This window comes from Zonotrichia leucophrys, chromosome 15 (assembly GCF_028769735.1).
Source record: "Zonotrichia leucophrys gambelii isolate GWCS_2022_RI chromosome 15, RI_Zleu_2.0, whole genome shotgun sequence".
In the NCBI taxonomy this organism is placed as follows: domain Eukaryota; kingdom Metazoa; phylum Chordata; class Aves; order Passeriformes; family Passerellidae; genus Zonotrichia; species Zonotrichia leucophrys.
Window position 1 is genome coordinate 7,814,530 of NC_088185.1, and position 22,850 is coordinate 7,837,379.

At 40.6% G+C, this 22,850-nt stretch overlaps 1 protein-coding gene across 2 annotated transcripts in view; it reads left to right on the plus strand.

Moving 5' to 3' along the window:
- Window positions 1-22,850, plus strand: part of PPIL2 (peptidylprolyl isomerase like 2) — a 68,101-nt gene that overhangs the window by 34,522 nt on the left and 10,729 nt on the right. For both annotated transcript variants that reach the window (XM_064726901.1, XM_064726902.1), the window contains exons 13-16: window positions 7,813-7,902; window positions 9,279-9,312; window positions 17,333-17,450; window positions 20,027-20,083. In XM_064726901.1, the coding sequence (XP_064582971.1) occupies window positions 7,813-7,902; window positions 9,279-9,312; window positions 17,333-17,450; window positions 20,027-20,083 (299 nt within the window). The remainder of the gene's footprint in view (window positions 1-7,812; window positions 7,903-9,278; window positions 9,313-17,332; window positions 17,451-20,026; window positions 20,084-22,850) is intronic.

Sequence of the window (22,850 nt, forward strand, 5' to 3'; positions counted from 1 at the left end):
TGCCTTGGCAGATTTTATAAATTCACCTCTCTCTCTCAGGTTTAGTACTTTAAGGTTTAAGGGCAAGATGGCAAAACAAAGAAGAATGTGAGATGGATTTCAAAGCTCCATCTGACACTCCACAAATGCTGTTTGAGGTTTTAGGGCCTGGCAAACTCTGCTTAATGATGATGCCTTGGCATAGCTTTCCCAAGAGGCTGTTACTCTACAAACATTGATGTTTTAATCTTTTTAGGCCCTCTGACCTGTTAAATATGCCTGTGATCTATAAATGTGTAATCCAGCCCCTGTTCTTTGAAATCACCTCTCCTTTTGTGTGAGGGACTGTTCTGAAGATCAGAAGCCTGTAAACTTCTTATCCATTTCCACTGGCAAAGAAGTGAGTTGCTGAAAAAATCCTTTGACCTCCTGGCATGATGAGGTTTTCCAGTCTTCCTGAATCTCTCATTTTCTTTCTGATTTAAACCTTCATTCTATTTGCTTTCTGTCAACATGATATTGGTACTGTCTGGGAAATAACTGGCTGATGTTTTACCAGTATCTGTTCATTTGGTAATAGGATTGGAGGTATGAAATACAGTGGTCTTGGCATGGTTGTAATGGCTTATTTATTATTTTTTCATCAAAATAGGCCATTATAGGAAGAGCTGCAATTCTCAACTTTGAGAGTTCTTGTCAACAGAAACTAAGAACAAACAAAGCTGTGTTTTTCCAGTAGAAGAGCTGGATCTGTTTTTAAAAAATGTTTGTTAGAGAGGATGTTGTTACTTCTTGGTGTGTTTTTTCCTCCAAGTGGTACAATAGCAGACAGATCTATTGCTCTTTGGGGCTGAGAGGAGGATGGCTCTGCACAGCCATCTTGATGAACAGGTCACTTCTAGGTTGTTCTGAGTGATTGGAAGCTGATATTGTAACAGTTTTAACTTTGGGGGCATAACACCCTGTCCTGGTTTAACTCCAGTCAGCAACTAATCCCCACACAGCCACTCACTCCCTGACCCGTGGGGTGGGGGAGAGGATCAGAAAAGGGGAAAACTTGTGGGCTGAGGTAAAGGCAGTTTAACAGGTAAAGCAAGAGCTGCACACACGAGCAGAGCAAAATAAGGAATTAATTCAGCACTTCCCAAGGGCAAGCAGGTGTTCAGCCATCCCCAGGAAAGCTGAGCTCCATCACCATAATGTTTACTTGGGAAGACAAACATCATCCTTTTGAATGTCCCCCCTTCCTCCTTATTCCCACAGCTTTATATGCTGAGCCACCTCTCCCTGAAGCTGTCCCTGCTGCCCTGGGCTGTCTGTGTGTTTTCCTGGCAGCCTTTGGCACTGAGTAATTGGTGGGTGGGTGGGCATTTTGCACATTTGGACCCTTTCTGCCTTCCCAGCTGCCCTGGCAAGCTGGATCTGGGAAGGGAATGGATGTTATTGGATCGTGCCCCTTATTTCTGACATTTGCAGGCATGAGGTGCAGCCATCCCATGGCAGCTGTGTCTGCCATGAGTGATCCCAAACCCCAGGATGAGGTGGGTGTTCTGGAGTTACACAGCTGCTGCTCTTCATCTTTCTCTGACGTGTTTCTTGTTTGTACCTTGGCTGCTCTGATGAGAGCAGGGTGACCTTGGGAGGTTGACAGCTACCAGAGCTTCTCTGTCTAGTGTGGAAATTGTTACAGGTTGCATCTTCTGAAAAGGTGGAATTTATGTGCAGGCAGCTGCAGATGGATGAAATGCCAGGGAGCCACTGTGGGAACTGTTTTACTCCAAGTTTTAAGCTGCTGGAGGTTGCTTGAGCAATTAAAGTTGCATCCTCATTTAGACTGTACCCACTTGTGCTGTTCTGCTTACAGTCCATCCTCATCAGCACCCAGCCCTGTGCTCTCTGACAAGCTCCTTAACCCTTGTGTGATCACAAATTTGGAGGGGGCAGTGAGGTGGGGAGAGGATTGTTTTCTTTTCTACCACTGCAGTAAATGTAAGTTGGAGGAAAAGTAGTAGCTGTGGCTGACTCTGCCTCTGGAGAACTAGTAGTTAACATTGACAAATTAGATGAGTGAATTAGATGCCTTGTTTAATTTGAGTTGTGCTCAGCTAAACTGATTGATTGTCCCTGTGTTTGCAAGAATGTGAGAACTAAAACTGAAGTGTGTCATCTTTTTACTGGCGTCTTGTCTAAGCTGAGCATCTTGCTTAGACTTCAGAAAAGTTTTCAGTTACATTGTGAACGTCAGTGTTGTGGAAGAAATGCCTTTTAAAAGTGAGATTTAGCTATCTGCTGAAGTCTTTGCTAAATAGCTGATTAAATTACAGTGAGTTTCTGCGTAATGAGACTGCATTAATTCTGCTCTTTGTTCTAAGCAAACTTGGAGGCTTTGAGGTAGCAAAATAGGCAAATGTTTGCTATCAAGTCAGCAATCTATTTCCCAAGGCATAGTTAACTTGTTCTGATTCTTTTTTATTATCAGTAGGAGTCTGGCTGAGTGTTTTACCCCACAGTGCCCCAGTGCTTTCATGTCTCCCAGTGCTCACTCTCTGGAACTGTGCTCTCCTGATCACGGATCACAAATTGCCTGAACACGTTTGCTCGTGGTATAACCAGTTGAGAATTGTGTCCCTTAGATGAACTGTGGCTTTCTTGAACTGCACCACCACAGGCAGCTGTTGTTTGCCACCATCACCTGTCACTGGCTCAGTCCCTCTCTCACACTGGGGAACTGTTAGCAGGAAAGTGGAGCTGGCAGGGAGTGGTGTTTAAGTCTGGAATAAATGTTTCTCCTGTGGGAAATGTCATGGGCTTCCCACTGTGAAATTCTTCCCATGCTCTTGCACCAGGCTTTGTGGAGTTTTGGGTTTTCCTGCCCCTGTTCCTGTGAAACAAAGGGAATGTGCTCATAGTTCATTGGTGCAAAGTGAAACGTGGTGGTTTAAATGGCCTTCCAGAACAGCATTGGACACTGAAACGTTTACATATTTCTTTCCATGGCTTGGAGGAGGGAACAGACATTTGCACCTGAATCACCAGGTGGTGATTCCTGAAATTGTACTATTACATTTAGCTCTGACTAAGCCCCAAATAAAGCCAAGCTTTTATTCCTAAATTCTCTTCTGGTAGGCTGAGTACTACAGATTGAAAGGTAGGGGGGAAACTGAGTTTAAACCTTACCAAATCACCTTGTTATGGGCTCACACATTAGAAGAGTTGCTGAATGAACAATTACAAGATAAAAAATGCTCTCTGTAAAAGTACATAAATGGATTAAAGCAAAGCAAAATCCACCTTGCATTTTAAAGGAGATCTATGTTAAAAAAATGGAAAGCTTCGTTTGAAGCTTTAGAAATTTCTGTCACTAGTTCATGCCTCTTAGTAGCAGAATTCTGGCATTTGTGTGGTGAGATGAAGGCTGTAGAATGCAATTTTAATTTGAGAGGAGTGAGCTTTTCAATATTTTCTCCTTTGAAACATAGGGTTAATGAGCATATAGCAAGGCTCTGTAGTTTAGTGCCACTACTACGGTTCATCCAATTTAGAGAGAAAAAAAGAAATAAAAGGGAAGTGAAATTAGCACAAGAAAATTATACAGATGTGCGAATGACAGCTTCTGAATGCTTAGTGTGAAATTTCCCTTCAAGGTTCGTGCACATCCTCAAGGGATGGAGCATTTTGAAATGATTAGCTCTTCACATAGTAAAGCCTTTTTCCTTGCAGTCATGGCAACAACTCAGGAGCTCTTCCCTCTTTTCCCATCTCCCGCACCTTGGCAACAGGAGTGCTGCAGGTTTTCATCTCCTCCTGTTTGGCTCTTCGCTGCCCAGTAGAGATTCTGAGTTAAGGTAACTTTTACAAATGTAATGAACCATTGTGACTAATGAGAAAGGACAGCTGCAGACTGGGAAATCAGATAGGGACCTGGCTTGGTTGGTCCCACCCTTCAGGTCTCGGGATGCAGCAGGAGAGATGAATTTTACCTGGCATGGAGCCACCCTTGCTGGCAAAATGGAAACTGAAATTGGCTCAAATAAAATCTGCATTTATCCTAGGACTTTGTAGTAAGCACTCAGGGTTTTTTTCTGTTTTGCTTTGGTTTTCTAAATTGTATATTCCTTTCTTCATTGTTCTCTGAGTATAATGATTTCACAGTCTCCTGTCACTGCTATTTTTGCAGGGTCATTCTTTGTAGCAATCTCTCATTAACTCTGAAATTTGTCTGGGCATAGTAACTGGTAGAGTGCTGGTGTTTCCACACTACTAAGTGTGTTAGCTATATGGAGACTTAAACCTACTTAGAAAACCATTGGGCTGTGGCCCCATTAAATATGTGTATCTGTGAGCCAAGCAAAGCATTTGTGGCATCTTCTGGGATAAGTACTCTTCTGGATTCCTGTCTCAAAGCATTTATTAAATTTTTACTGCTTGTCTTGGGTGTGAATTTTCAGCAGTTGAAAGACAGTTATCTGGCATCTACAAAATAAATAGGGAGCACAGTTGGAGCAGGTGACTCATTTTTGGTATAAATAAAATTTTTCTTCTTACTATTTGTCATTTTTAAAGAGAAGTGTCTTTAGCTGAAGGACATCATAGAGACACTGCAGTCACTTACATGGTCCCAACTTGACCTAAGAAAAGGAGGATTTCTCAGGCTCTCCTACCACACTCTTTGGTCAGAAAAGCCTTTCACAATTTTTAAATTTTCCTCTTTAGGATTGTCACTGCATCATTCTGAGAAGATATTGCAGTAGATTTGAAGCCATGTTTTCTGTCAGTGGACTTCAGATCAGGTCAACATGGTTGCATTTTTCCCTAGACTTCCTTGCATATAGGTCTAAGTCATAGTCAGTAGAATAAAATAATTTCAGTCATTTCCTGCTTAATGTAAAAGGGATAAAGAGGGAAAAATTAGCTGTTGCTGTTGAGGCCAGTTTAAAACAAAACCAGCCAGAACTAAAAAGAGAACCTGGAGCACACAGTCAGTGGTGAGAGAACAAGAAACCAGGGTCACCTCCTGCATTTCCAGGTGCCTTGACCATCCCCTCCTCCTTCAGAAATGGTGTGAGAAAAGTGCTGTGCAGGAAATTCCTGAAGAAGGAGACAGCTTTGCATTCAGGGAATGGGAGTCTGACATCTGCCACAAGATCTTATATCAAATAACAAAGTCAGGTTTGTTTATGTGTATTTATATGTCATCAGTCTTTGTAGTTGAAACAAAGACTTCAAAGACTGGCCTTGTTTGTGTGGTCAGTGCAGGACACAACTTCATTACTGAGGATCTGCACCTTCCCCGTAAACCTCGAGCCTTTTTCTCCTGTTTGGACAGGATGCTGCTTTAAAAAATCCCTGAAATGTGCTTGGCAGTGTGAGATTTGGCAAGAACATTAACTGCTTTGAATAAATCAGATAATCTGAGCCAGATATTCTAGATTTACTGCATGACTGAAACTGGGGTTTATTACTGATTGAATGCAAACCTCCTTATTTGTGTCTGCTAAAAAGCACTATAAAAGGTAGTGGTAATGTTGCTAAGGAACTGTTTACCTGCCAAATGTATCTCTGTGATGCATGAGGTGACCATGGGAACCAATTTGGTGGCAATTATTTAAAGAAAACCTTGCAGTGAAATGACTATTGCATGTATACTAAATATTTCTGAAGTTGCATTTAAAAAGCTTATTTCTGGGAAAGGGTATAATAGCTAAAAATCCATTTAGAGAGAAGGGTCAGCACAGGTCCTGCATAAAAAATACATTACTAGAGACAGTTTTTTTGATGTATATTTTACAAATCGTGTTTTGAAAATAAATAGGAAATCTGGTTTGGGTTATCAGCTTTGTGCAAATTTAGATTATTTGGTGTCCATTCCTAGGGGACTCAGTCTTTTGCCTGGTTTCATTTTTTGTGAAAAATTAATTACAGGTTCCTGTATTCCCCCTCAAGAACTTATTAACTATGTCTCTCTCTCTCCAAAGAGTGCTTGGCTCTCATGACATAAAGTGCCTTGGGCTAAAAGCTGCTGATTCCATTTCTGATTCATAAAGAAATTTTTAAACTTATTTTTATCCTTACTGACATTTTCCACAAGTAATAACTAATAGCAAAATGCTAGGATCAATGCTGTTATGATATTGTCTTATAAAGGACACCTCTGCTTCACAAGTGATTCCTCAGGGTTTGAATTTTACTAGAAAGATTAAGTACAAAGATTATTTTAAAGCATATATGTTGAATTTAAAGCAAAAAAAAAATCACATTTACTATAGACATTGAAACTGTAGGAGAACCTCCTGGTGCTTGATACAGTTTTATGGAATATAGTTATATACTTATGAGTTGCCCTCAAGATGCCACCAAAGTACATGTCTTGGTGACATTCTACCATAAAGGCATTATGGTACCATTACCATTTAACTCAGTCATTAATTCTGTAGGAAATCTGAAATAATGGCTGGTGTAAGATTAGAATTTGCTAATTTTTTCACTTGTGGCCCAGCTGACAACTGTCATCTGAGTAGAGTAATTAAGGAGGAATCAATACAGAGAATTTATAATGACAAGTAAAGTTTGTTTGGAAAATTAAGAGACATTTCAGTGTAAATAAGGAGGAGTGAGAGGGATTGTGTTTCAGCTGAGAAAATACAGAAAACTGAAGCTCTGTAGGGTTCTGGATGAATATTTGTATGGACTGGCTTTTCAAGAGATACAGATGATTTCATCCTTAAATTGTTATAATCAGGCTGGCCTTGCTGGGTTTTTATTTGCTTTTAAGTCAGTTCAGGTTGCATAGCTCTGTCCCTCGGCAGCTCCCATTCCAAGAGTGATGTCCCAGCAGTGCAAAGTGAATTGGTGCCTTTCACAAAGACAGGTCTTGGGTGTGCTCACCTACAGCCCCTGCAGCTCATGCTGGGCTTTACTTGCCACCACATCCAGCAATAAGGACATTTTTAAGGCCTCTAAGAACTCAGTTAGATGTTTTCTTTTGTAAAACTGAAATAGGTTTATGCACATAATCCACAGTGGAGTTGGAAAACATGTCCAAGCATAGAAAACAGGCTGTCTCTGTACTTGTGTTTGTATGTCTGAAAGTATTTTAGTATTGCAGAGAAGAGAATCCATATAATTACAGTGGAAGGATGATTAGGTGGAAAGAAAAGTTTTTCAGAAGGTACTGTTTGAATATCATGACTCACAAATTTACTAAATGACTTTAATTTGCACTGTAAAAGTGAATTAGAAGTTGGCAATATATTTAGCATCTTTATATTTTATTTAGAGCTTTGAAAACAATTTGGGTTTTTTTAATTTTTCCTGTGTTCCAATGGCTTGGGTCAGTCCCATTGTTACTTCCAAGTGGTAAAGAGGACCAAATGCTTCTCTCCCAGTTAGCTTCAATGTGTTCACTTTAAAATAGTGGAGCAGAGAGGTCAGGTTCATTCTGACTCTGGTAAATTACCATTTTTCAGTGCTAGAAATCCCCTTTGGAACAGGGTTGTGATGCACTGCTGGAACTCAGTGACTTGCAAGTCTCTGAGCTTACCTGTGTTCACCATCAAGATGTCAGCTGGGAACTCCTGTTATCTGAGCTAATGTTCAGCACTTCTTAGTGCTAATTGGAAGGTCTGGGTTTAATTTATTTAACACAGTGTGTGTGTCTCCAGTGTACCTTAAAAGAAGCTTTATTACAGACTTTTTCCTGTAGACAGAGCCTCCATCCTCTTTGAGTCCTGCATGTTTGTTCCTTTGTGAGGCACAAGTGAGAAGTGATTCTTGTAACCACTGTAATGATTGTTTAAAGGTTGTGCTTAATTAAAACTTCCTGTTGTCTTTCAGACACCCCGAACGTGTGAAAACTTCATCAAGCTGTGCAAGAAGAACTATTACGATGGAACAATTTTTCACCGATCAATTCGGAATTTTGTGGTGAGTATTAAAAAACTCCTGTATAATGCACAATATATGATGTGCTCAGAATATCCCATGTATTTAACTTACCTCAGGTTTAGGTGGTTCCATGCATGACAACTTGCAATAGAAGTGTATCAAATATACCATCAGAATGAGGGTTGTCCTTACCTGTACCATGTGTATTTCTGGGTGTTACTGGCAATTGTCTCTGACTGACATTGTCACTCAGAAGATCACTGCATTCAGCACTGCATTTGCTGCCATTCCAGACAAAGCCTTGAAGAGTCATTGCCTTGGCTCTTGTTATCTTCCCCAAGATGTGGGTGGGTGGTTAATGAACAGAAGGAGAGAGAGGGAAATGCTAATTTGGATAAGTAATACTGTGGCCTGTTGGAATCCCATTCAGATGAAACTTCAGCAAGCATCTGAATTTCTGTTTCAGGTTGTGGTACTTGGGTATTATCAGGTTATCCTTTCCTAGTGTGCTCCAGCACTGGATGCCCAGGTTTCTTGTAAAGGAGTTAAAGAGCACCTTTTGTTCCTGAACTGTATCTTTGGTAGTCAAAGATCTTTATTTACAGAGTTACAGTCCAGGCAGCTTAGGATATTGTAGCTGCTCTGTAACTTCCTTTCAGAAGAATGAACAACCTGATCCTGAAGGCAGAGCACATCTCACAAGGAACATCACTGGATGTTACATTCTGTCCTGTCATTGTACAAAAAGCTTTTTTTCTTTTGACAGCCCTGTGTATCTCAGTTCATAGTTAAGCTCACAACTACAATTGTGCTTGTGTGCTATTACTTTGAAACTGATCATGTCCCGTTCCCTCCACTGGCATTAAAGCCTTGAATATTATTTCTGTAGATCCTGCATGTCCAATAATTAATACACTGTTTTGTTACTCAAAGATTGGTTTCACATGAGGATTTTTCCTGCTGGAGGTAGTGACTGGATACAGATTCAGATACAAAAAATATTCCATATTCCCCCTTTTCTTGCCTTCCCATTATGTGGAGGGTTGGTAGCAAAATGTAAAGCCTTTCCAGTTCCTAAAGCAGTGCATCATCAGGTAAAAAGCAGGTTCTGATTCAGCACATAATAAAAAGGATGATCTGGTGAACCCATTTGAGATTAGTTTTTTTCCCTATTTACCCATAAAAGACCTATTATTTTTATGAAACTGCCATTCTGCTTATGGATAAGCAATGTCAGGGATGACAGCCAGCTGATAGTAAGCTCCAAATAAGAAGTAATGGTTTCCTTGTTGCTGACTCGTCAACGTGACACAATATAGAAGGCAGAAAATTGAGCACCATTGGCTTTTATGGTTAGTATTTAATGTCTTTCACATAGATGCATATGTAACACTGATTTAATTTAAATTCTGCAGATCCAAGGAGGTGATCCGACTGGAACAGGAACAGGTAAGGTTGAGTTTGAATCAAGTAAGTTGTTCTCACTTCATGGACTGTGTTGTTACATTTACTTCCAGACAATTTAAAATTAAAATTCACTAAATGATGGTAAGTGGGACATTGTGTTTACTTTAAAACAGAGGTTTTCTTGATATATTTTTATGACCATGTTGACTATGTTCAAAATTTCATCCGATATATTCTCAGTCTAAAGCTTGGGCACTCTTCCATGCAGAATTCTTGTGGGTTTTGCTTCCTTTTTCCTTCAGAAAATAAATAAATGAAAATTATAATGATTTTACAGCTGGTCTTCCAGGGCAAAGAATAAAGGAAGAAACACATTCATGCAAAGTTGCTTTCAAATTCAGTGTTAATGATATACTTGAGACCTGCCTTAAAATTGGTGATTGGCCAGACACCATCTGTTCTCCCAGCTACTTGCCTTGTAATGCCCAAGCTGCTCTTTTTCTTACTTTTGGGGATCACGGCTACAAAATTCTTCCTCCTCTTCTTTCTCCCTTGGTTGGAGATCTGGGAACAGTCATAGCAGGAAAGGTCAGGAGGCAGAGCAGCTGAAGGGTGTCACAGCATTGCCCACCACAGGAGATAGGTCATGAAATACCTCTGGTCACTGCTGTAAATTTGCTCATTTTCCTCGTGCACCTTCTGTCTGCCCACTTGAGGCTGTCTCCAGCATCCCCAGCTCCTTGCCTGCCTAAATACTTTAGCTCTATTTACTGTGTTAATTATGTTACTGTAAGTTGCCTACTTTTCTTGTAGTGTACGTGATTATCAACAATTGCAGGATTTGAGACTAGTTAAAGGTTCACTGTTTTGATGGCAAAAACCCATTAACAAGAACTGTTACCATCTATGCTTGGACTGTCAGATGTGATTTTATTTTTTTATACGGAAAGTTTTGGTTCAAGTCCCAAAAGACATAATTAGGAACATCTTTTGAAATGAGAAATTAAAGAGGTGTCAGGAGACGGGAAAATTTAATAGGTTGACTCAAACACCTCTCACCCTTGCAGGGTGGAGTTCAGATCCTGCTGTGGAATGAAAATTAACTTGCTGGTGTCATCCCTGCTTCTATTTGTGCAAATGCAGAAGTGCTGTAAGACAGCAGAGTTAACAGAGGCAGAGGACTGGCATCGCTGCTGCGCTGAAGGGCAAGGCTCAGCTCCACTGCCTCTGCCAGTAGGAAGTGAAATGCTAACAAGCACATAGGATGAAAATCCTCCTACATATATTCTTTCACTTAAAAAAAGGAGTCTAATGACCTCTAGTATTTTCCATCTTGTTTTCCTCCTTGTCATTCTTAATTAAAGATGAGGATATCGCAGGCGAGATGTCTCACAAACATCTGTCAGGACTATTAAAGTTCTAATGAAATGAACAGTGTGCACTCAAATAGACATGAGTCTTGCAGATATTTAGAGACTGGCTGCAATTATTGTAGAGTCCAAATGGTGCAAATGTCTTCTTTGCACCTGAATGGCTTTTATATTTTTAAGACAGTTGAATTTTATATGTCTTTACCTAATTGCTTATTGAATATGATAATATCACAAGGAAATCTAAATGGGGAGCCTGGTGGGCTGTAGATTGCTCTTGAACTGTCATGCCATTGTGTTTAATACTTCAGTGAACCTGCTTAGACAGTTCACAGAGCGCAAGTAGTCTGTCGGGATTTGTTCCTGACTGCTGGATAGATCCCGGGCACTTGACTGTGAGGCAGAAATTCCACTTGTGTGTCGGGAGCTGTAAGAAGGTGGCCAGACCTGAGGCTGGATGTTCCCTTGGCAGCAGGGCAGCCAGAGGAGGGTTCAGCTCAGCAGCACTGCTCTGGCAGGGCAGATGGACTGATGCTCTCCTGGGCTGCCGTGCTGTAAAAATGTTGGTCCATTCGTTTGTGCATTATTCATGTGATCACAGGCATTCACTTTAGGAAAGCTTTGGAGTAAAGCACTGGGATTCAGTACTTTGTACCATTTTTGCCTGTGGTTTGTTTGTTATTTGCAGGATAAATTCCCTTTATTTATGTCTTCTGCTGGAAGGGATTTCAGTATTTTTTTGACTCACTGCTTCTTAGAAGGGGAAAAAAAAGATGCACCTTTGAAAGCTAAAAAAAGTCTGTAAGATTAAATGAGCTTTAGAATAAATAACTTGACTTCTGTAATATCAGAGAAGCATATGAGAACAGAACAGGGCTTTCTTCCCAGATATTTCAATTGGCAATAGGGAGGACTATTTGGAGGTTACCCTTTAAATGTCAATATTATAAACTGTTTCTATTAGAGCTTTTTGTAGGAATACTTCAGAGCAAAAAGAACATGCTTTGTTTCCTCATTCACACAGAACCTTCTGCTTGAATTAATGATTTCTAGCTAAGAGATTTGGCCTTTTTCTTTTTTTTTTTTTCCTGGAAAAAAACCCGTTTTCTAAACTGATACATGGAACGTGCATTAAGCCGCTATATATTCTTCCTCTATTTATTTAATTATTCCTGTTCATCAGGAACTTGAACAGACTTGTTCAAATATCTTCCCACCATTTGGTTTCTGTCATCTGACATTCATGCCATGTGTCAGGGTGTCAGGTTTATGGTTGCAGCCCCCAGATGCTGAGATGATCACCCACTCCATTGCTAAGTAAGCCCAGGACTGTTCATCTTCTGGGTGGATTTGGGCACAATCAGTACAACATGCCAGAAGGTGACTTGTCATACATACACAGACTGTAGCTGTGCCTTGGCTCACCCGCATTAACTGTGCTTGTGTTTTAAAACAGCTCACAGAGGTAAATGCCAGGCTGGTTGTCACTGACCATCCTCTCCCAAGGCTGCTCCAGCTGAACTGTTCTCTCTGGAAGCACCCTGAGCTTTGTTGTTTGTTATTCAGCTCCCCTGTATGTCCTTCTTGAGTCTCTTCTGGACTGTCGTAAAAGCAAATGTGACCCAGCAGACACGTGAAGGACAGCTAATTCTGGTACTCAGCAGTTAGCTTGGAATGGAGAAGGGTGGAAATTATCATTGTGGCATCTGGGAGCTGAGATACCACCCTGAGAAAAGAGTGGGGAATAGAGTTTTACCTTAGCTCAGCTGTCAGACCTGCACTGCCAGAGCAGTCAGATACACAGTGCTGCAAGGATGACACTGATTTGGAGGACCAGACTCATTTTCCTAGAGCCTTCACCTTTATGTTTCATAAGACTACTGGGAGAAATTTTATTGTGGTACAGCAGCTTATTTCTTCTCGAACAAAATAACCACCCATAGAGGCAGTGTTCAGAGCAATAAGCTGAGTCATGGTCATTCTTTGTAATGATTAATTATTTGAAAATGAATTTTAGATTTGTGATGTATCTCTTTTCCTGCTGTTCATAACAAGTAAGTGGTTGAACACTGTGAGTAATTCTAACTCACGGTCGTGCAAGTGGAGCAGCTGCTCTGTATTTTCAGTGTTCCAAATAATAGAAGAAAATTTGCATGTAGAAAAAATAGGTTTAATATCCTAACCCTTTTGTATGAAAAAGGGAAAATATATGCAAAGCATCACATTTTCAAAGCAGCACAGGCTTTTTTCAGCTACTCTTTCTTGCAACCTGTTGGAAGGTCTCATGAATCAGCCTGTGATTTATGAATCCAGGAGGGCACAGAGGAGGCACATTATAGCTGTAAAAGTCCAGGATGAAATACTACTGGTAGATGGGAATTGCATTTTGTTTGGCAGCAAGAAGAGCTCCTCTGAAATGTCAATAGCAAAGGACTCTGGACAAACTTGATCAATGCAATGTGATTTCCTAAGATGGCAAGTTCCTTAACTGTGCCAGTTTTAGAGCCCCTTTTCTTGCATGATTGAAGTGCAGCAGAAGCAGGAGCAAGACCTTTTTATCTGGAATATTCTCCTTTCAATCTGCAGTCCCTGTGCACATCCACTCTCAGGTTTGTGGGGTTGAGTTCCATGATCTGAGAGGAGAGAAGCACTTACTGCCTGAGCTAAGGCTTTCATATTTGCAAAATGATTCCAGAATCTCACTTGGAAAGCTCTACAGAAGTGTCAGATGTTATTATGTGCCTCGTTGTTCCAAATGACAAGAAGAAAATTACAGAAAGTAAGCCATCATTTTTGTGAATCAGAACCCTCCTACTTCCTTACCACTGCTTAGCAATTTTTAAGCCAGAAAAAGGAAGGATTTATTTAAAATCACAACTGTCATGAATGATGATTCCCAGCCCACACCTGGCTTTTGGAATGCTACATTTCTGAAGCTTTAGATGCATCTCTCAGCTCTTTGCAAGAAAGTTGCACAAAATCTGTGATTGTACCTCAAAAAACTTACATGCTTTTAGTAGGAACAAAGACTACCAAAGAGTGATCTGGTTTAGTTCAAAAGGCAATCTGAAAATGTGGCTTTTTTTCTGTGTAGTTGCTGATGTGTGACTGCTTCAGATGTCAGTTTAAATCTGTTCACCTGTTTACTATCAGCACAGAATGCAGATACAAGACTGAATAACTAACCATGCTTCAGTACAAGCTAAATATATCTTGCCACTCTGGATAGCCACAGAAATTATTAATGTTCTTTTCTAAGAGCTGTGTGGTCTGTTTCATTTCATCTCTGTGCAAGAATGAGTTAAACACATCTTTAATTTAAGAGAATTTATTTTAAAAAGGAGAATGCATGGAATTGACTCCCAGCTTCCTGCAGCTTTGAATCATGTGCATCTGAGCAGGCATGTGATTTTTATTTTACAGAATTGTACAAAATCTCTGAAGGCATTAGACACTGTGCAGGTAAAATGCTGTTTAATGGCACTGTATTTCTGTGGCTGATCCCAAATACATTTCCAGCTTTGTGCAAGCAGGACATTCCCATGTGCAGGCTGTAATTATTCCCAACACCAATCCAGCCAGTGGCAGTACGTGCTGGGGCCATGGCTGCTGCCATGTGAACTGATTTTTAGCACAGAAGCCCACAGAATTCTTTTCTAGCACTTTTGTAATAGGATCTCAGGAACATTTACAAGTCCAGTAGGCACACAGCTCCACTTGGACAGAAGATAAGCTGAGAGGGAGGTGAAGTGACAGGCAGTGCTGCCAGCTGTGAATGCAACACCCAGAGTCAATTCTTGTTTTCCGTGGGCTTTGCTTGTAGGCTGGTACATCAGCACTGGGCTGAGGACTTTACATCATTGTGACTCCAAATATAGCCAGCAGAGATCTGTGTGCACCCTGAGGAAGATTTGGGGAGTGTCAGGAGGAGCCTCTTCTCTTTGTGGCACATAGATTTGCTGGAAGGGTAACATAAAAAGACTGGAGCCAGACACTGCCGTGCTCCCACCTCCTCTGTCTGCATCCATTCTGCTTTCAGAAAATGTACAACCACACCTCCCACCTGTGTTGAGAATAAACACAGTAAAATCTGCTAGATACTTACAAACACCTCATAATTATTAGCAGGTTTGGAGCCTGAGTGGTCTTCCCAAGTTTACCTTGAGCTCTAACATGGACAGTAAAAGGTAAGAATGTAAAATCCCTGTTCCAGCTGAGCATTAGGCACTATGCTGCCATGGCCCTAGACTGATGAGGGGTCTGTACTTAATCTTCACAGAGAAAGTCCTGCTGGGTTTCAGTAATTAAAAAAATGTATAGATGTAACTTGCCATCTTCTGACTTGTTCTGTCTAGTCCTGCTTCAAGCAGATACTTGAAGCCTGGAACAATTCCAGAGGTTAGCTGGAGTTTGATGAAAAGCACATTCAGGCTATTTTTAATTTAAGGAGAATACTCTGGGGTTTTCCTTGAAAAAGAAAAAAAAGTATTCCCTTTAAATTATTTTTAAACACCAAATCAACAACAAAACCCCCAAGCTGTGCCTGGTCTGCAGAGTGCCTTTGCAGTGTCTCCTCTGCCCTTTGCCAGTCTGTGCTGCCAGGTCTCCACAGACGCTTCAGTTCTGTCCTTCACAGGACGTCTGGCCTTTGAGGCAAATGCTGCACAGGCCATTCCCTGCTCCTGCTGCAGCTCCCAGGCAGACAGAATTAGCCTTGGAAACAGCTGTATGGCAGACAGAGCAGGGGCTGTAGCTATCTGCTGAAATATTAGTGCTTATTTCCAGAAAAGCAGAATGAACCAAACTTAGCTTTCATACATATGAGATGAATTCTGACCTGCAGTGCATGATCCGAAATGAAATCATACAAAAATAAATATTCCAAAGCCTAAAGATCATGGCTCATTGCTCCTGTCTGCAAGCTCTTGGGTCTGGTTGTTTGCAGTGCCAGAAAGAGAGACTCTCTCTGTCATTCACAATTTTTCTCTTTCCTTTTGAATTATTTTTCTGACCAGTGAAGGCTTCAGGCTTGATTCCACTGTCTTTCAGCAGCTTGGCTGTAATTCCAACATCAGCTGGAAGCACATGAAGGCTGTAGCAGGCTCACAGGTTTGGCCACTTGCTGCTGTGTCCCATCTCAACAGACTGTGCTCATGTTCTGTATCCTCTGAAAACTTCAGACAGCACAAACTCCTCTAGAGCTGCCTGCAACTGTACCACATCCCTGTCACCCGCCTCTGGAAAATATTGGCATATGGGATCAAGCTGATGTAATTTAGCTGATCTTAAAATATTCAATAGCCAGAGATTGCTGAACCACTGCTGTACTCCTGATTACAGAAAATCCCCACAGGCTTTGTCCCTTTTGTCACTTCTTGTCAAACTGCAGAGCAGGCAACACTCAACTCTATTAATAGGTCTTTTGAATATGATTAATTGGGTTTTTTAATGGGTCAGCTTTTTCCAGAATTTCTCACTTAGTTCCACTTGCAGCTGTCCATATGAGATGCTTTGTTTTCATGGTATCATCTGAAACTCTTTCCTCATTTAATGCACTCTTGTGATTTTTTGGGTAAGGTTTTCAGTGGGAGCCTGATTCATTCCTTGTTTTTATTTACTGTTTCTGTGTGCAGCCATATCACCAAATTGCTTTCTGTGCTATGTGTTCACATGGCTGTGGAGCACTACAGATCCCTCCCTGACCTGCTGCTTCTCCAGTGATACATTTACTCTGGAGGGCTCTTGAGCCAGTTCTGCAGATGGACCAGCCTTGCTGCCTGTTTGGATAGTTTTGTTTGTTTTATTTTTAATACTGTCCTAAGGTGAAATATTTTTTCATGGTTTGTCAAACAAGATTATGGATTTGACTGTAAAACTATGACTCATCTCAGCCTTCATTTTTCTTATTAAGAATGATCCTGGAGGAAAGTGCAAATGAAAATGTCAGATCTGTCATAAATAATGTAAAAATGACAGTCAGGAGGAGACCTCTCACGGACCCTCTCTCTGTCCACAGTCACAGAAAAGAAATCAGTTTTGGAGGGCTGGGGCTGGGGTTTGTGCTGTTTTATCATTCTTTTACCTTCACTGCACATAAGTGTTCACATCATCCAGGTATCTAGTCCAAATATCTAATTTTTGCCTTTTAATTTGGAGCACCATATATCATCATTCTTCATTGTTTAGTCTGGGATTAAGCATTTGAGTTTATAGCTCCTGTTCTTAGTTGATTCTATGAACGTGTTTCATCTCCTTGATATTTTATTTCCAGAAGCAATGCTATATCCAGAGTGCAATTAAACTGGTAACTCTTTGCTCTGTGTTTTGTCATGAAGCCAATTTTAAAGATTTAATGTTTCAAAAGAGAAAATTTATGGTGGACCAGGAGGAAAAAATTAAATCCTTGACTGTTCTTCAGCACAGGATACATAAAGCTGTTGATAAAGTGTGGTCTGTTGCAGCTGATAGTGTGAGGGCACAGAAACATGTTGCCAGTTGCAAACACCAGATTTCAAGGTCGTGCTCAAATACTGGCCTAGAGATAGGGGTGAGGTAACAATGTATTAACACATGGTGACTGTAAGTGCTGGGAACCTTGAATTTAATGCCAGTGCCTGTTGCAACACACAGTGGGAAACTAATGAAAACAAACATTATTCTTCTTTTCTTTTTTTTTTTTTTTTTTTTTTAAGGAGGAGAATCTTACTGGGGAAAACCTTTCAAAGATGAATTCAAGCCCAATTTGTCCCACACGGGACGTGGTGTTCTTAGTATGGCAAATTCAGGACCCAACACAAACAAATCACAGTTGTAAGTAGTCATTTGCTTTTTTTGTGCTTTACTGGTTGTCTCTGGACATTGTGTCTCACTCTATTAAGAAGAAAAATGACATTTTATGAGCTACTCTGAATGTAAAGTTCAGTAAAGGGAAATATTCTGTTGAGTGGTGCATGTTGCAATCAGGGCTAGAGCTGTTCTTAGCCCATCTAAAAGCAAAGTGAAGCATGGCAAGAAGACCTGTGGGCTCATTATATCAGCAATAACTTGTCTTTTTTGTTGTAATGATTTGAAGTTTTTGTTTTTGTCAGTGTCCCTCCCCAGTATTTCCCCTATAATTATCATCATTCATCACACCTCTTCATTCTGTTAAAATATAGCTCCATATTGAACTTCTTGAAGGAATTGGATGAAACATAAACTCTATGGGAATATAACTTCTTTTTAGTCACCTGATTTTAAATAAATGTTCTGTTGAAATCTGTAGACCCAGACATGGCAGAGTGTACAATCTGGGATTGAGAATAACTTGGTTTCCAATGTACAAAAGCAGAATGAGGACTAAAATGAGGGAAAACTTAAAGATACTGAAGTTGTAATGGCCTTGTTCATGTGTAACATTAATATGGGTGTTTGCCTGCAGTTCTTTAAAAATGTTCTGTGTCACTTTGAGCCAGCTGTTTATTGGTTGCACTGTAAGTGCTGCAGTATAAAAATTTGGCCTTTTATTGGGAGCCCCAGGAAAGAGAGAGAGAGAGTGTGTGTGTGTGTGTGTGTGTGTGTGTGTGTCTGTCTGTGTGTGTGTGCAGAACTGTCACTTGGCAGGGAGGGAGGGAGGGAGTGGGTCCTGGTGTTCGTGATGCTGAGTGTTGGGATGGCTTGTAAACTCTGCAGCAGTGTGCTTTGCTTTAATTAAACACAAGGCCTTGTCTCAGGGCCTCACATTCTTAGGCTTACTTGGATTCTTAAGCCTAAGCACGTGTGGGGCAGTTTGCTGGATCAAGTTGCTGTACAGCTTATTTTGGATTTGGATGTTACTGCCAGCTCTCACGTGCTAAACTAGGGGAGAGTGGAGGCTTCTTTCTTCTTTTTTTTTTTTAAAAAGAGGATTCTAATAACAGAGGTTACAGAGACCATAAGTGATGTGCCATTTTGAGTCACGTCATCTGCTGCTGTAAATGTGATTGTATGTTCTCCTAAAATTTGCAAATGAAATAAGACATTCCTTTATATGTAAGTCCTTAAGAGAGTCCAGCTGTCCATATTTATAAAGGTTCCTAGGCAGCACTTAAATACATCTCCTTTAGCCTTGGGAACTCTGTGAATTGCTCTCCCCATGGGTGACAGGCACTCCAGGGCAGAGAGAGCTGGGTCCCCCTGCAAGGTGGTGCTTGAATAATGCTCAGGACTTCTCTGGGACCATCCTGAGTTATGTTAATTCTGTTGTCTTTAATTTATTTTGTCTGTAGTGACAGATGAGAAGCTTTCCCTGTATATTTGCTATTTTTCAGGGGTTTTTATTACAATGCTACACAACTGACCATGTGATGATTTTAAGTATTGGATATCCAGCAGTAAAGTGTATCCCATGTAGGAGTTTGCATTCTGCATAGCATGCCAATGCTTTCCTAGGGCAAGCTACATCTTAATAGATTGTCTGGAACATTACAGCTGCTCCTATTTCCAATCATATAACTTCCTGAGGCAGTTGCTTATATGGAAAAGTGCTTTTGGAATGCTTATATATTTTTAGCTGTCTCCTATGTAGTGTAACAGATGGAGACAGGGAGGAGAGCCAGCACTGCATGTCCAGCCAAGACAGGCCATCGTGGTCTGCAGACCACACTGTGGAAACCTTTGTCTCATACATTTGTAGTCCAGGACTTCCAAAGAAGCATCAAGCTTTAGAGTAATGCTTTAGTAGTAAAGGTTGCTTTGGATTAGTGTTTTAGTTCCCATATTTAAGTTTAAAAGTACAGCCCCCAAAATTAAAAGTCCAATTAATTACTTTTGACACTTCAAAGTATTCTTCTGGGATGTTTGTATCTGGAGCACGAGTGTGCTCTGTCTAGAGGAGAAATAGATCACCAACAGACCAGTTTAACGGAAGAGAAATGCAAAAAGTAAATATCCAGAAAATAGAAGTTTACACTGGCAGAGGCTGTTGTGTCATGTAACTTTATTTACTGGATACAAGCTGCCCATCATGCACCAGAAATGTTCTTCCCAAGCAGGAAGCATTCCTCCCATGCACGTCTGCCTGCCCTGCCTGAGCCTCCCAGGGCCTGCATGGCCAAGGAGGCAGATGCTCAGATTAATTTTGGACTTGCTGCAAGGCCCTGCTCTTGGTGTACTGTTTAAACATGTTAGTGTGATGAAAAGTGAGAAGCCAAAACTCCAGAAATCCAGGTGGAACCCACAATACTGAGGCATGAAAGGATGTTTGGTACACAGGCCTTCCAGAGAGGAGCCAGAGAGGGAGAGGGGCTTGGCTTCTCTCTGAAAGCTTTTGCAGACACTTTGTACTTTTAAGCATTTTTAAGCATTACTGGCTGTTGCTGAGGGTCAGTGGGACAATGTGGTAACTGTTATATCTTTTTTCCTTCTAGCTTCATCACATTCCGCTCCTGTGCGTATCTGGACAGGAAGCACACAGTTTTTGGAAGGTAAGTGAAGGATATTTTGGGCAGCAGCATAGCAGACATTCTCCCTTGTGTGTCTGAAGCCTAAAAAGCAGAATCTAGTGACTCTTGTAATTGAACTGGAGCAAAATTCCAGCTCACAATCCAGTTCTCCTGGTCATGAGGAGGTGGGCAACATTGCACCAATGCCAGTCAGCAGACCCTGCCTTTTTTCCCTCCTTTCTTCTGTGTAAGTTGCCTCACTTCCCTTCTGTGGGTGGCCCTCCAGGAGTCATGAGGAAAGTAATCATAGTCATGTAATGAACCATGTTAATATTTGTGCATGTTAATTGCTGGGACACAAGAGATTAGCTCTTCAATACTGCTTTCATCCTCTTATGAGCCATCAGCTGAAAAATTAGTCATGACAGGACTGTTCTTCATCATGGAATAGAGCTTCTGCAGAGATGAGGTCTTTTGGCCCTTCTTATTCTTTTTTATTTTATTCTTATTTTCTTTTATTCCTGACAATTATCACTGGTATAAATCTGTATATTTATGCACACATATATAAAAATACTACCAATGCCCAGACAGTGAGAGAACTTCATTCCTTATAAAGAAATCTCTTCTGAAAGTCTTTTCCAGTGAAGTTTTCACATGATAAAGATTAAGGTATTTATTGAAGAAGAAGATACAAACTCTTTCTTATGGTTTGCTCTTTGCTTCCTCTGCTGCAGGTACTTGGTATTTACCAAGTAAAGCAGAGCTGTTCTCAGCCATCCCTCATGCATGGCAGGAGTGGGAATGTTGCTAGCCTGCTGCACTGGGAGCTCCTGAGAATCTTACAATCTTTTTTACTTGTAGATTTGGGGTTTTATTCCTTTCATGATTCTATTCATTTGGAAGTCAGTAATGGAAAACAGAACCATGTGCTGTTTACTTTGATTGAATGTCATACAATTGTGCTGTACAGTGAAAGTGATATATTTAATCCATCTTCCCTGCCTGCAACTTTTGAGGCTTCATTTTAATGGCACTTTATTTTAGTGCTGTTAGTTCCAATAGTGATTCTTCAATAATTACACTCTTGGAAATGTATTTCTTTTTTCTTTCTCGGGTTTGTCCTAGAAAAATTCAAAGTTCCCTTGTCCTTTTGTGAAAGCAGACAAATAAAGCAAATTCTAATACTAAAAGCTGAGAGTCAGTAATTCTTGAAGGAGTTACCTTATCCAGATCTTAGGACTAATTCACTTCAGCAACAATTTGAGTCCACCTTGCAAAAACCCCTTCAAATCCCCTCCAGTAATGCTGTTAACCTGAGCTGGCCACCTCATCAAGTAATGTCTGTGTTAGACAGCTCAGCTGAAAATGTGCCTGCTCTGCAGTTCTGGGTGCAGCCTGGCCTCAGTGAGCACTGTGTAGTCCTCCAGTGCCTTTGCTGAGTTCCTCAGTGTGCTCCAGTTTTACCAGAATTCACCAGGAAAGGATTGGAGAGAAGCTGAGCTGTGGTGCAGGGAGTGTGCTCCCCAAAGCCTTCACACTGTGCTGAATGTCTCAAGTGAGCAAAATAGCTCAGATGCTGTTTCACACTGGATGTTGCTCTTTAAAGAGGAATTACTTAGTCCAGGTAAATCTGCTTAAGCATATATAGCAGAGATTTTTGCAGTTTTTGCAAAGACTGTCTTAATTTGTGAATTGTCTTTGCTGTAACAAAAATCTGAGCTTAGGCCCCAGAGTGAAGAAGTGGTGCTGCTTATATTTTTAGCTGAAATACAATGGAAAAAGTTTATAAAAGATGTTGGTTTAGAGTCATATTTGGTTTCCTGCATGAAAAATGAGTGACATCTTCATATGAACACAGAGCAGGGATATTTTACTCTGATCTCTCGTGCATGTAAATGAAGATCAACTCAAATAAGGTAAAATTAAGATGCTGGGATATATGTACCCCAGTCACTTTGTATTAATCTATAAGTTGAATTATTGAATAATTTAATTTACCTACAAATTAAATAATAAAAGGTTGATGTGTGTAGCTTTTAAGATCCGTATTTTGTCATCAAAATCCATCAGTTGTTTTTACCTGCATTGCTTTTAAAGGTCATAAAAGCCAGAGGATGCCAGGGATTGTACCTTAGTAAAACTCCAACTTCAGTTTGATATTTTAGATCCTGGGTGATTCCAGGATTTGGTGACTATATCTGAGCTGATTATAGCACAATAGTGTCTGGGAAGCATATCTAGGAATAATATCTAGGTTTAAGAGCAGAATGAACCCACGATAACAGGATTCTTTGTTTCCATCAGTGTTTATTGTATTGTTAACTGGCTGCTTACTGGCCTGTTGTGACTTTCATACAGATTTGAGGATTACTTATTTCAGTTAATATAAAAACCTACATACTCTGACCTGTACTCTCAGCTACTCCTGTGTGACTCTAGTCCATGGAAGTGTCATACAGGTATCTTGGAGAGCGGAGTTTGACATGTTTGTAACTTGTATACAACTTTTCAGCAGGCTTCCCATACTTAGGAGAACAAAAAAGAGTAAAAGGGCAACCATTCTCTACTCCTTTCTTTGTTTCTTTGGTCCTTTGTGGATGCAACATTGAAAAGTGCCTTTTCTGGAAATGCATCTTATTCATGTCCCCACTGGTCTGAAACACAATTTTTATGTAGGAGACTCTATAAATGCCCACACCTGGGCAGTGGGACAGTGAAGAGGAGATGTGTCTGCCTTGGTGCACTGGGGTTTTCCTGTCTCTGGAGAAAGCTGTGGCTGGGGGACAGGGAAGGGCTCATGATTGTG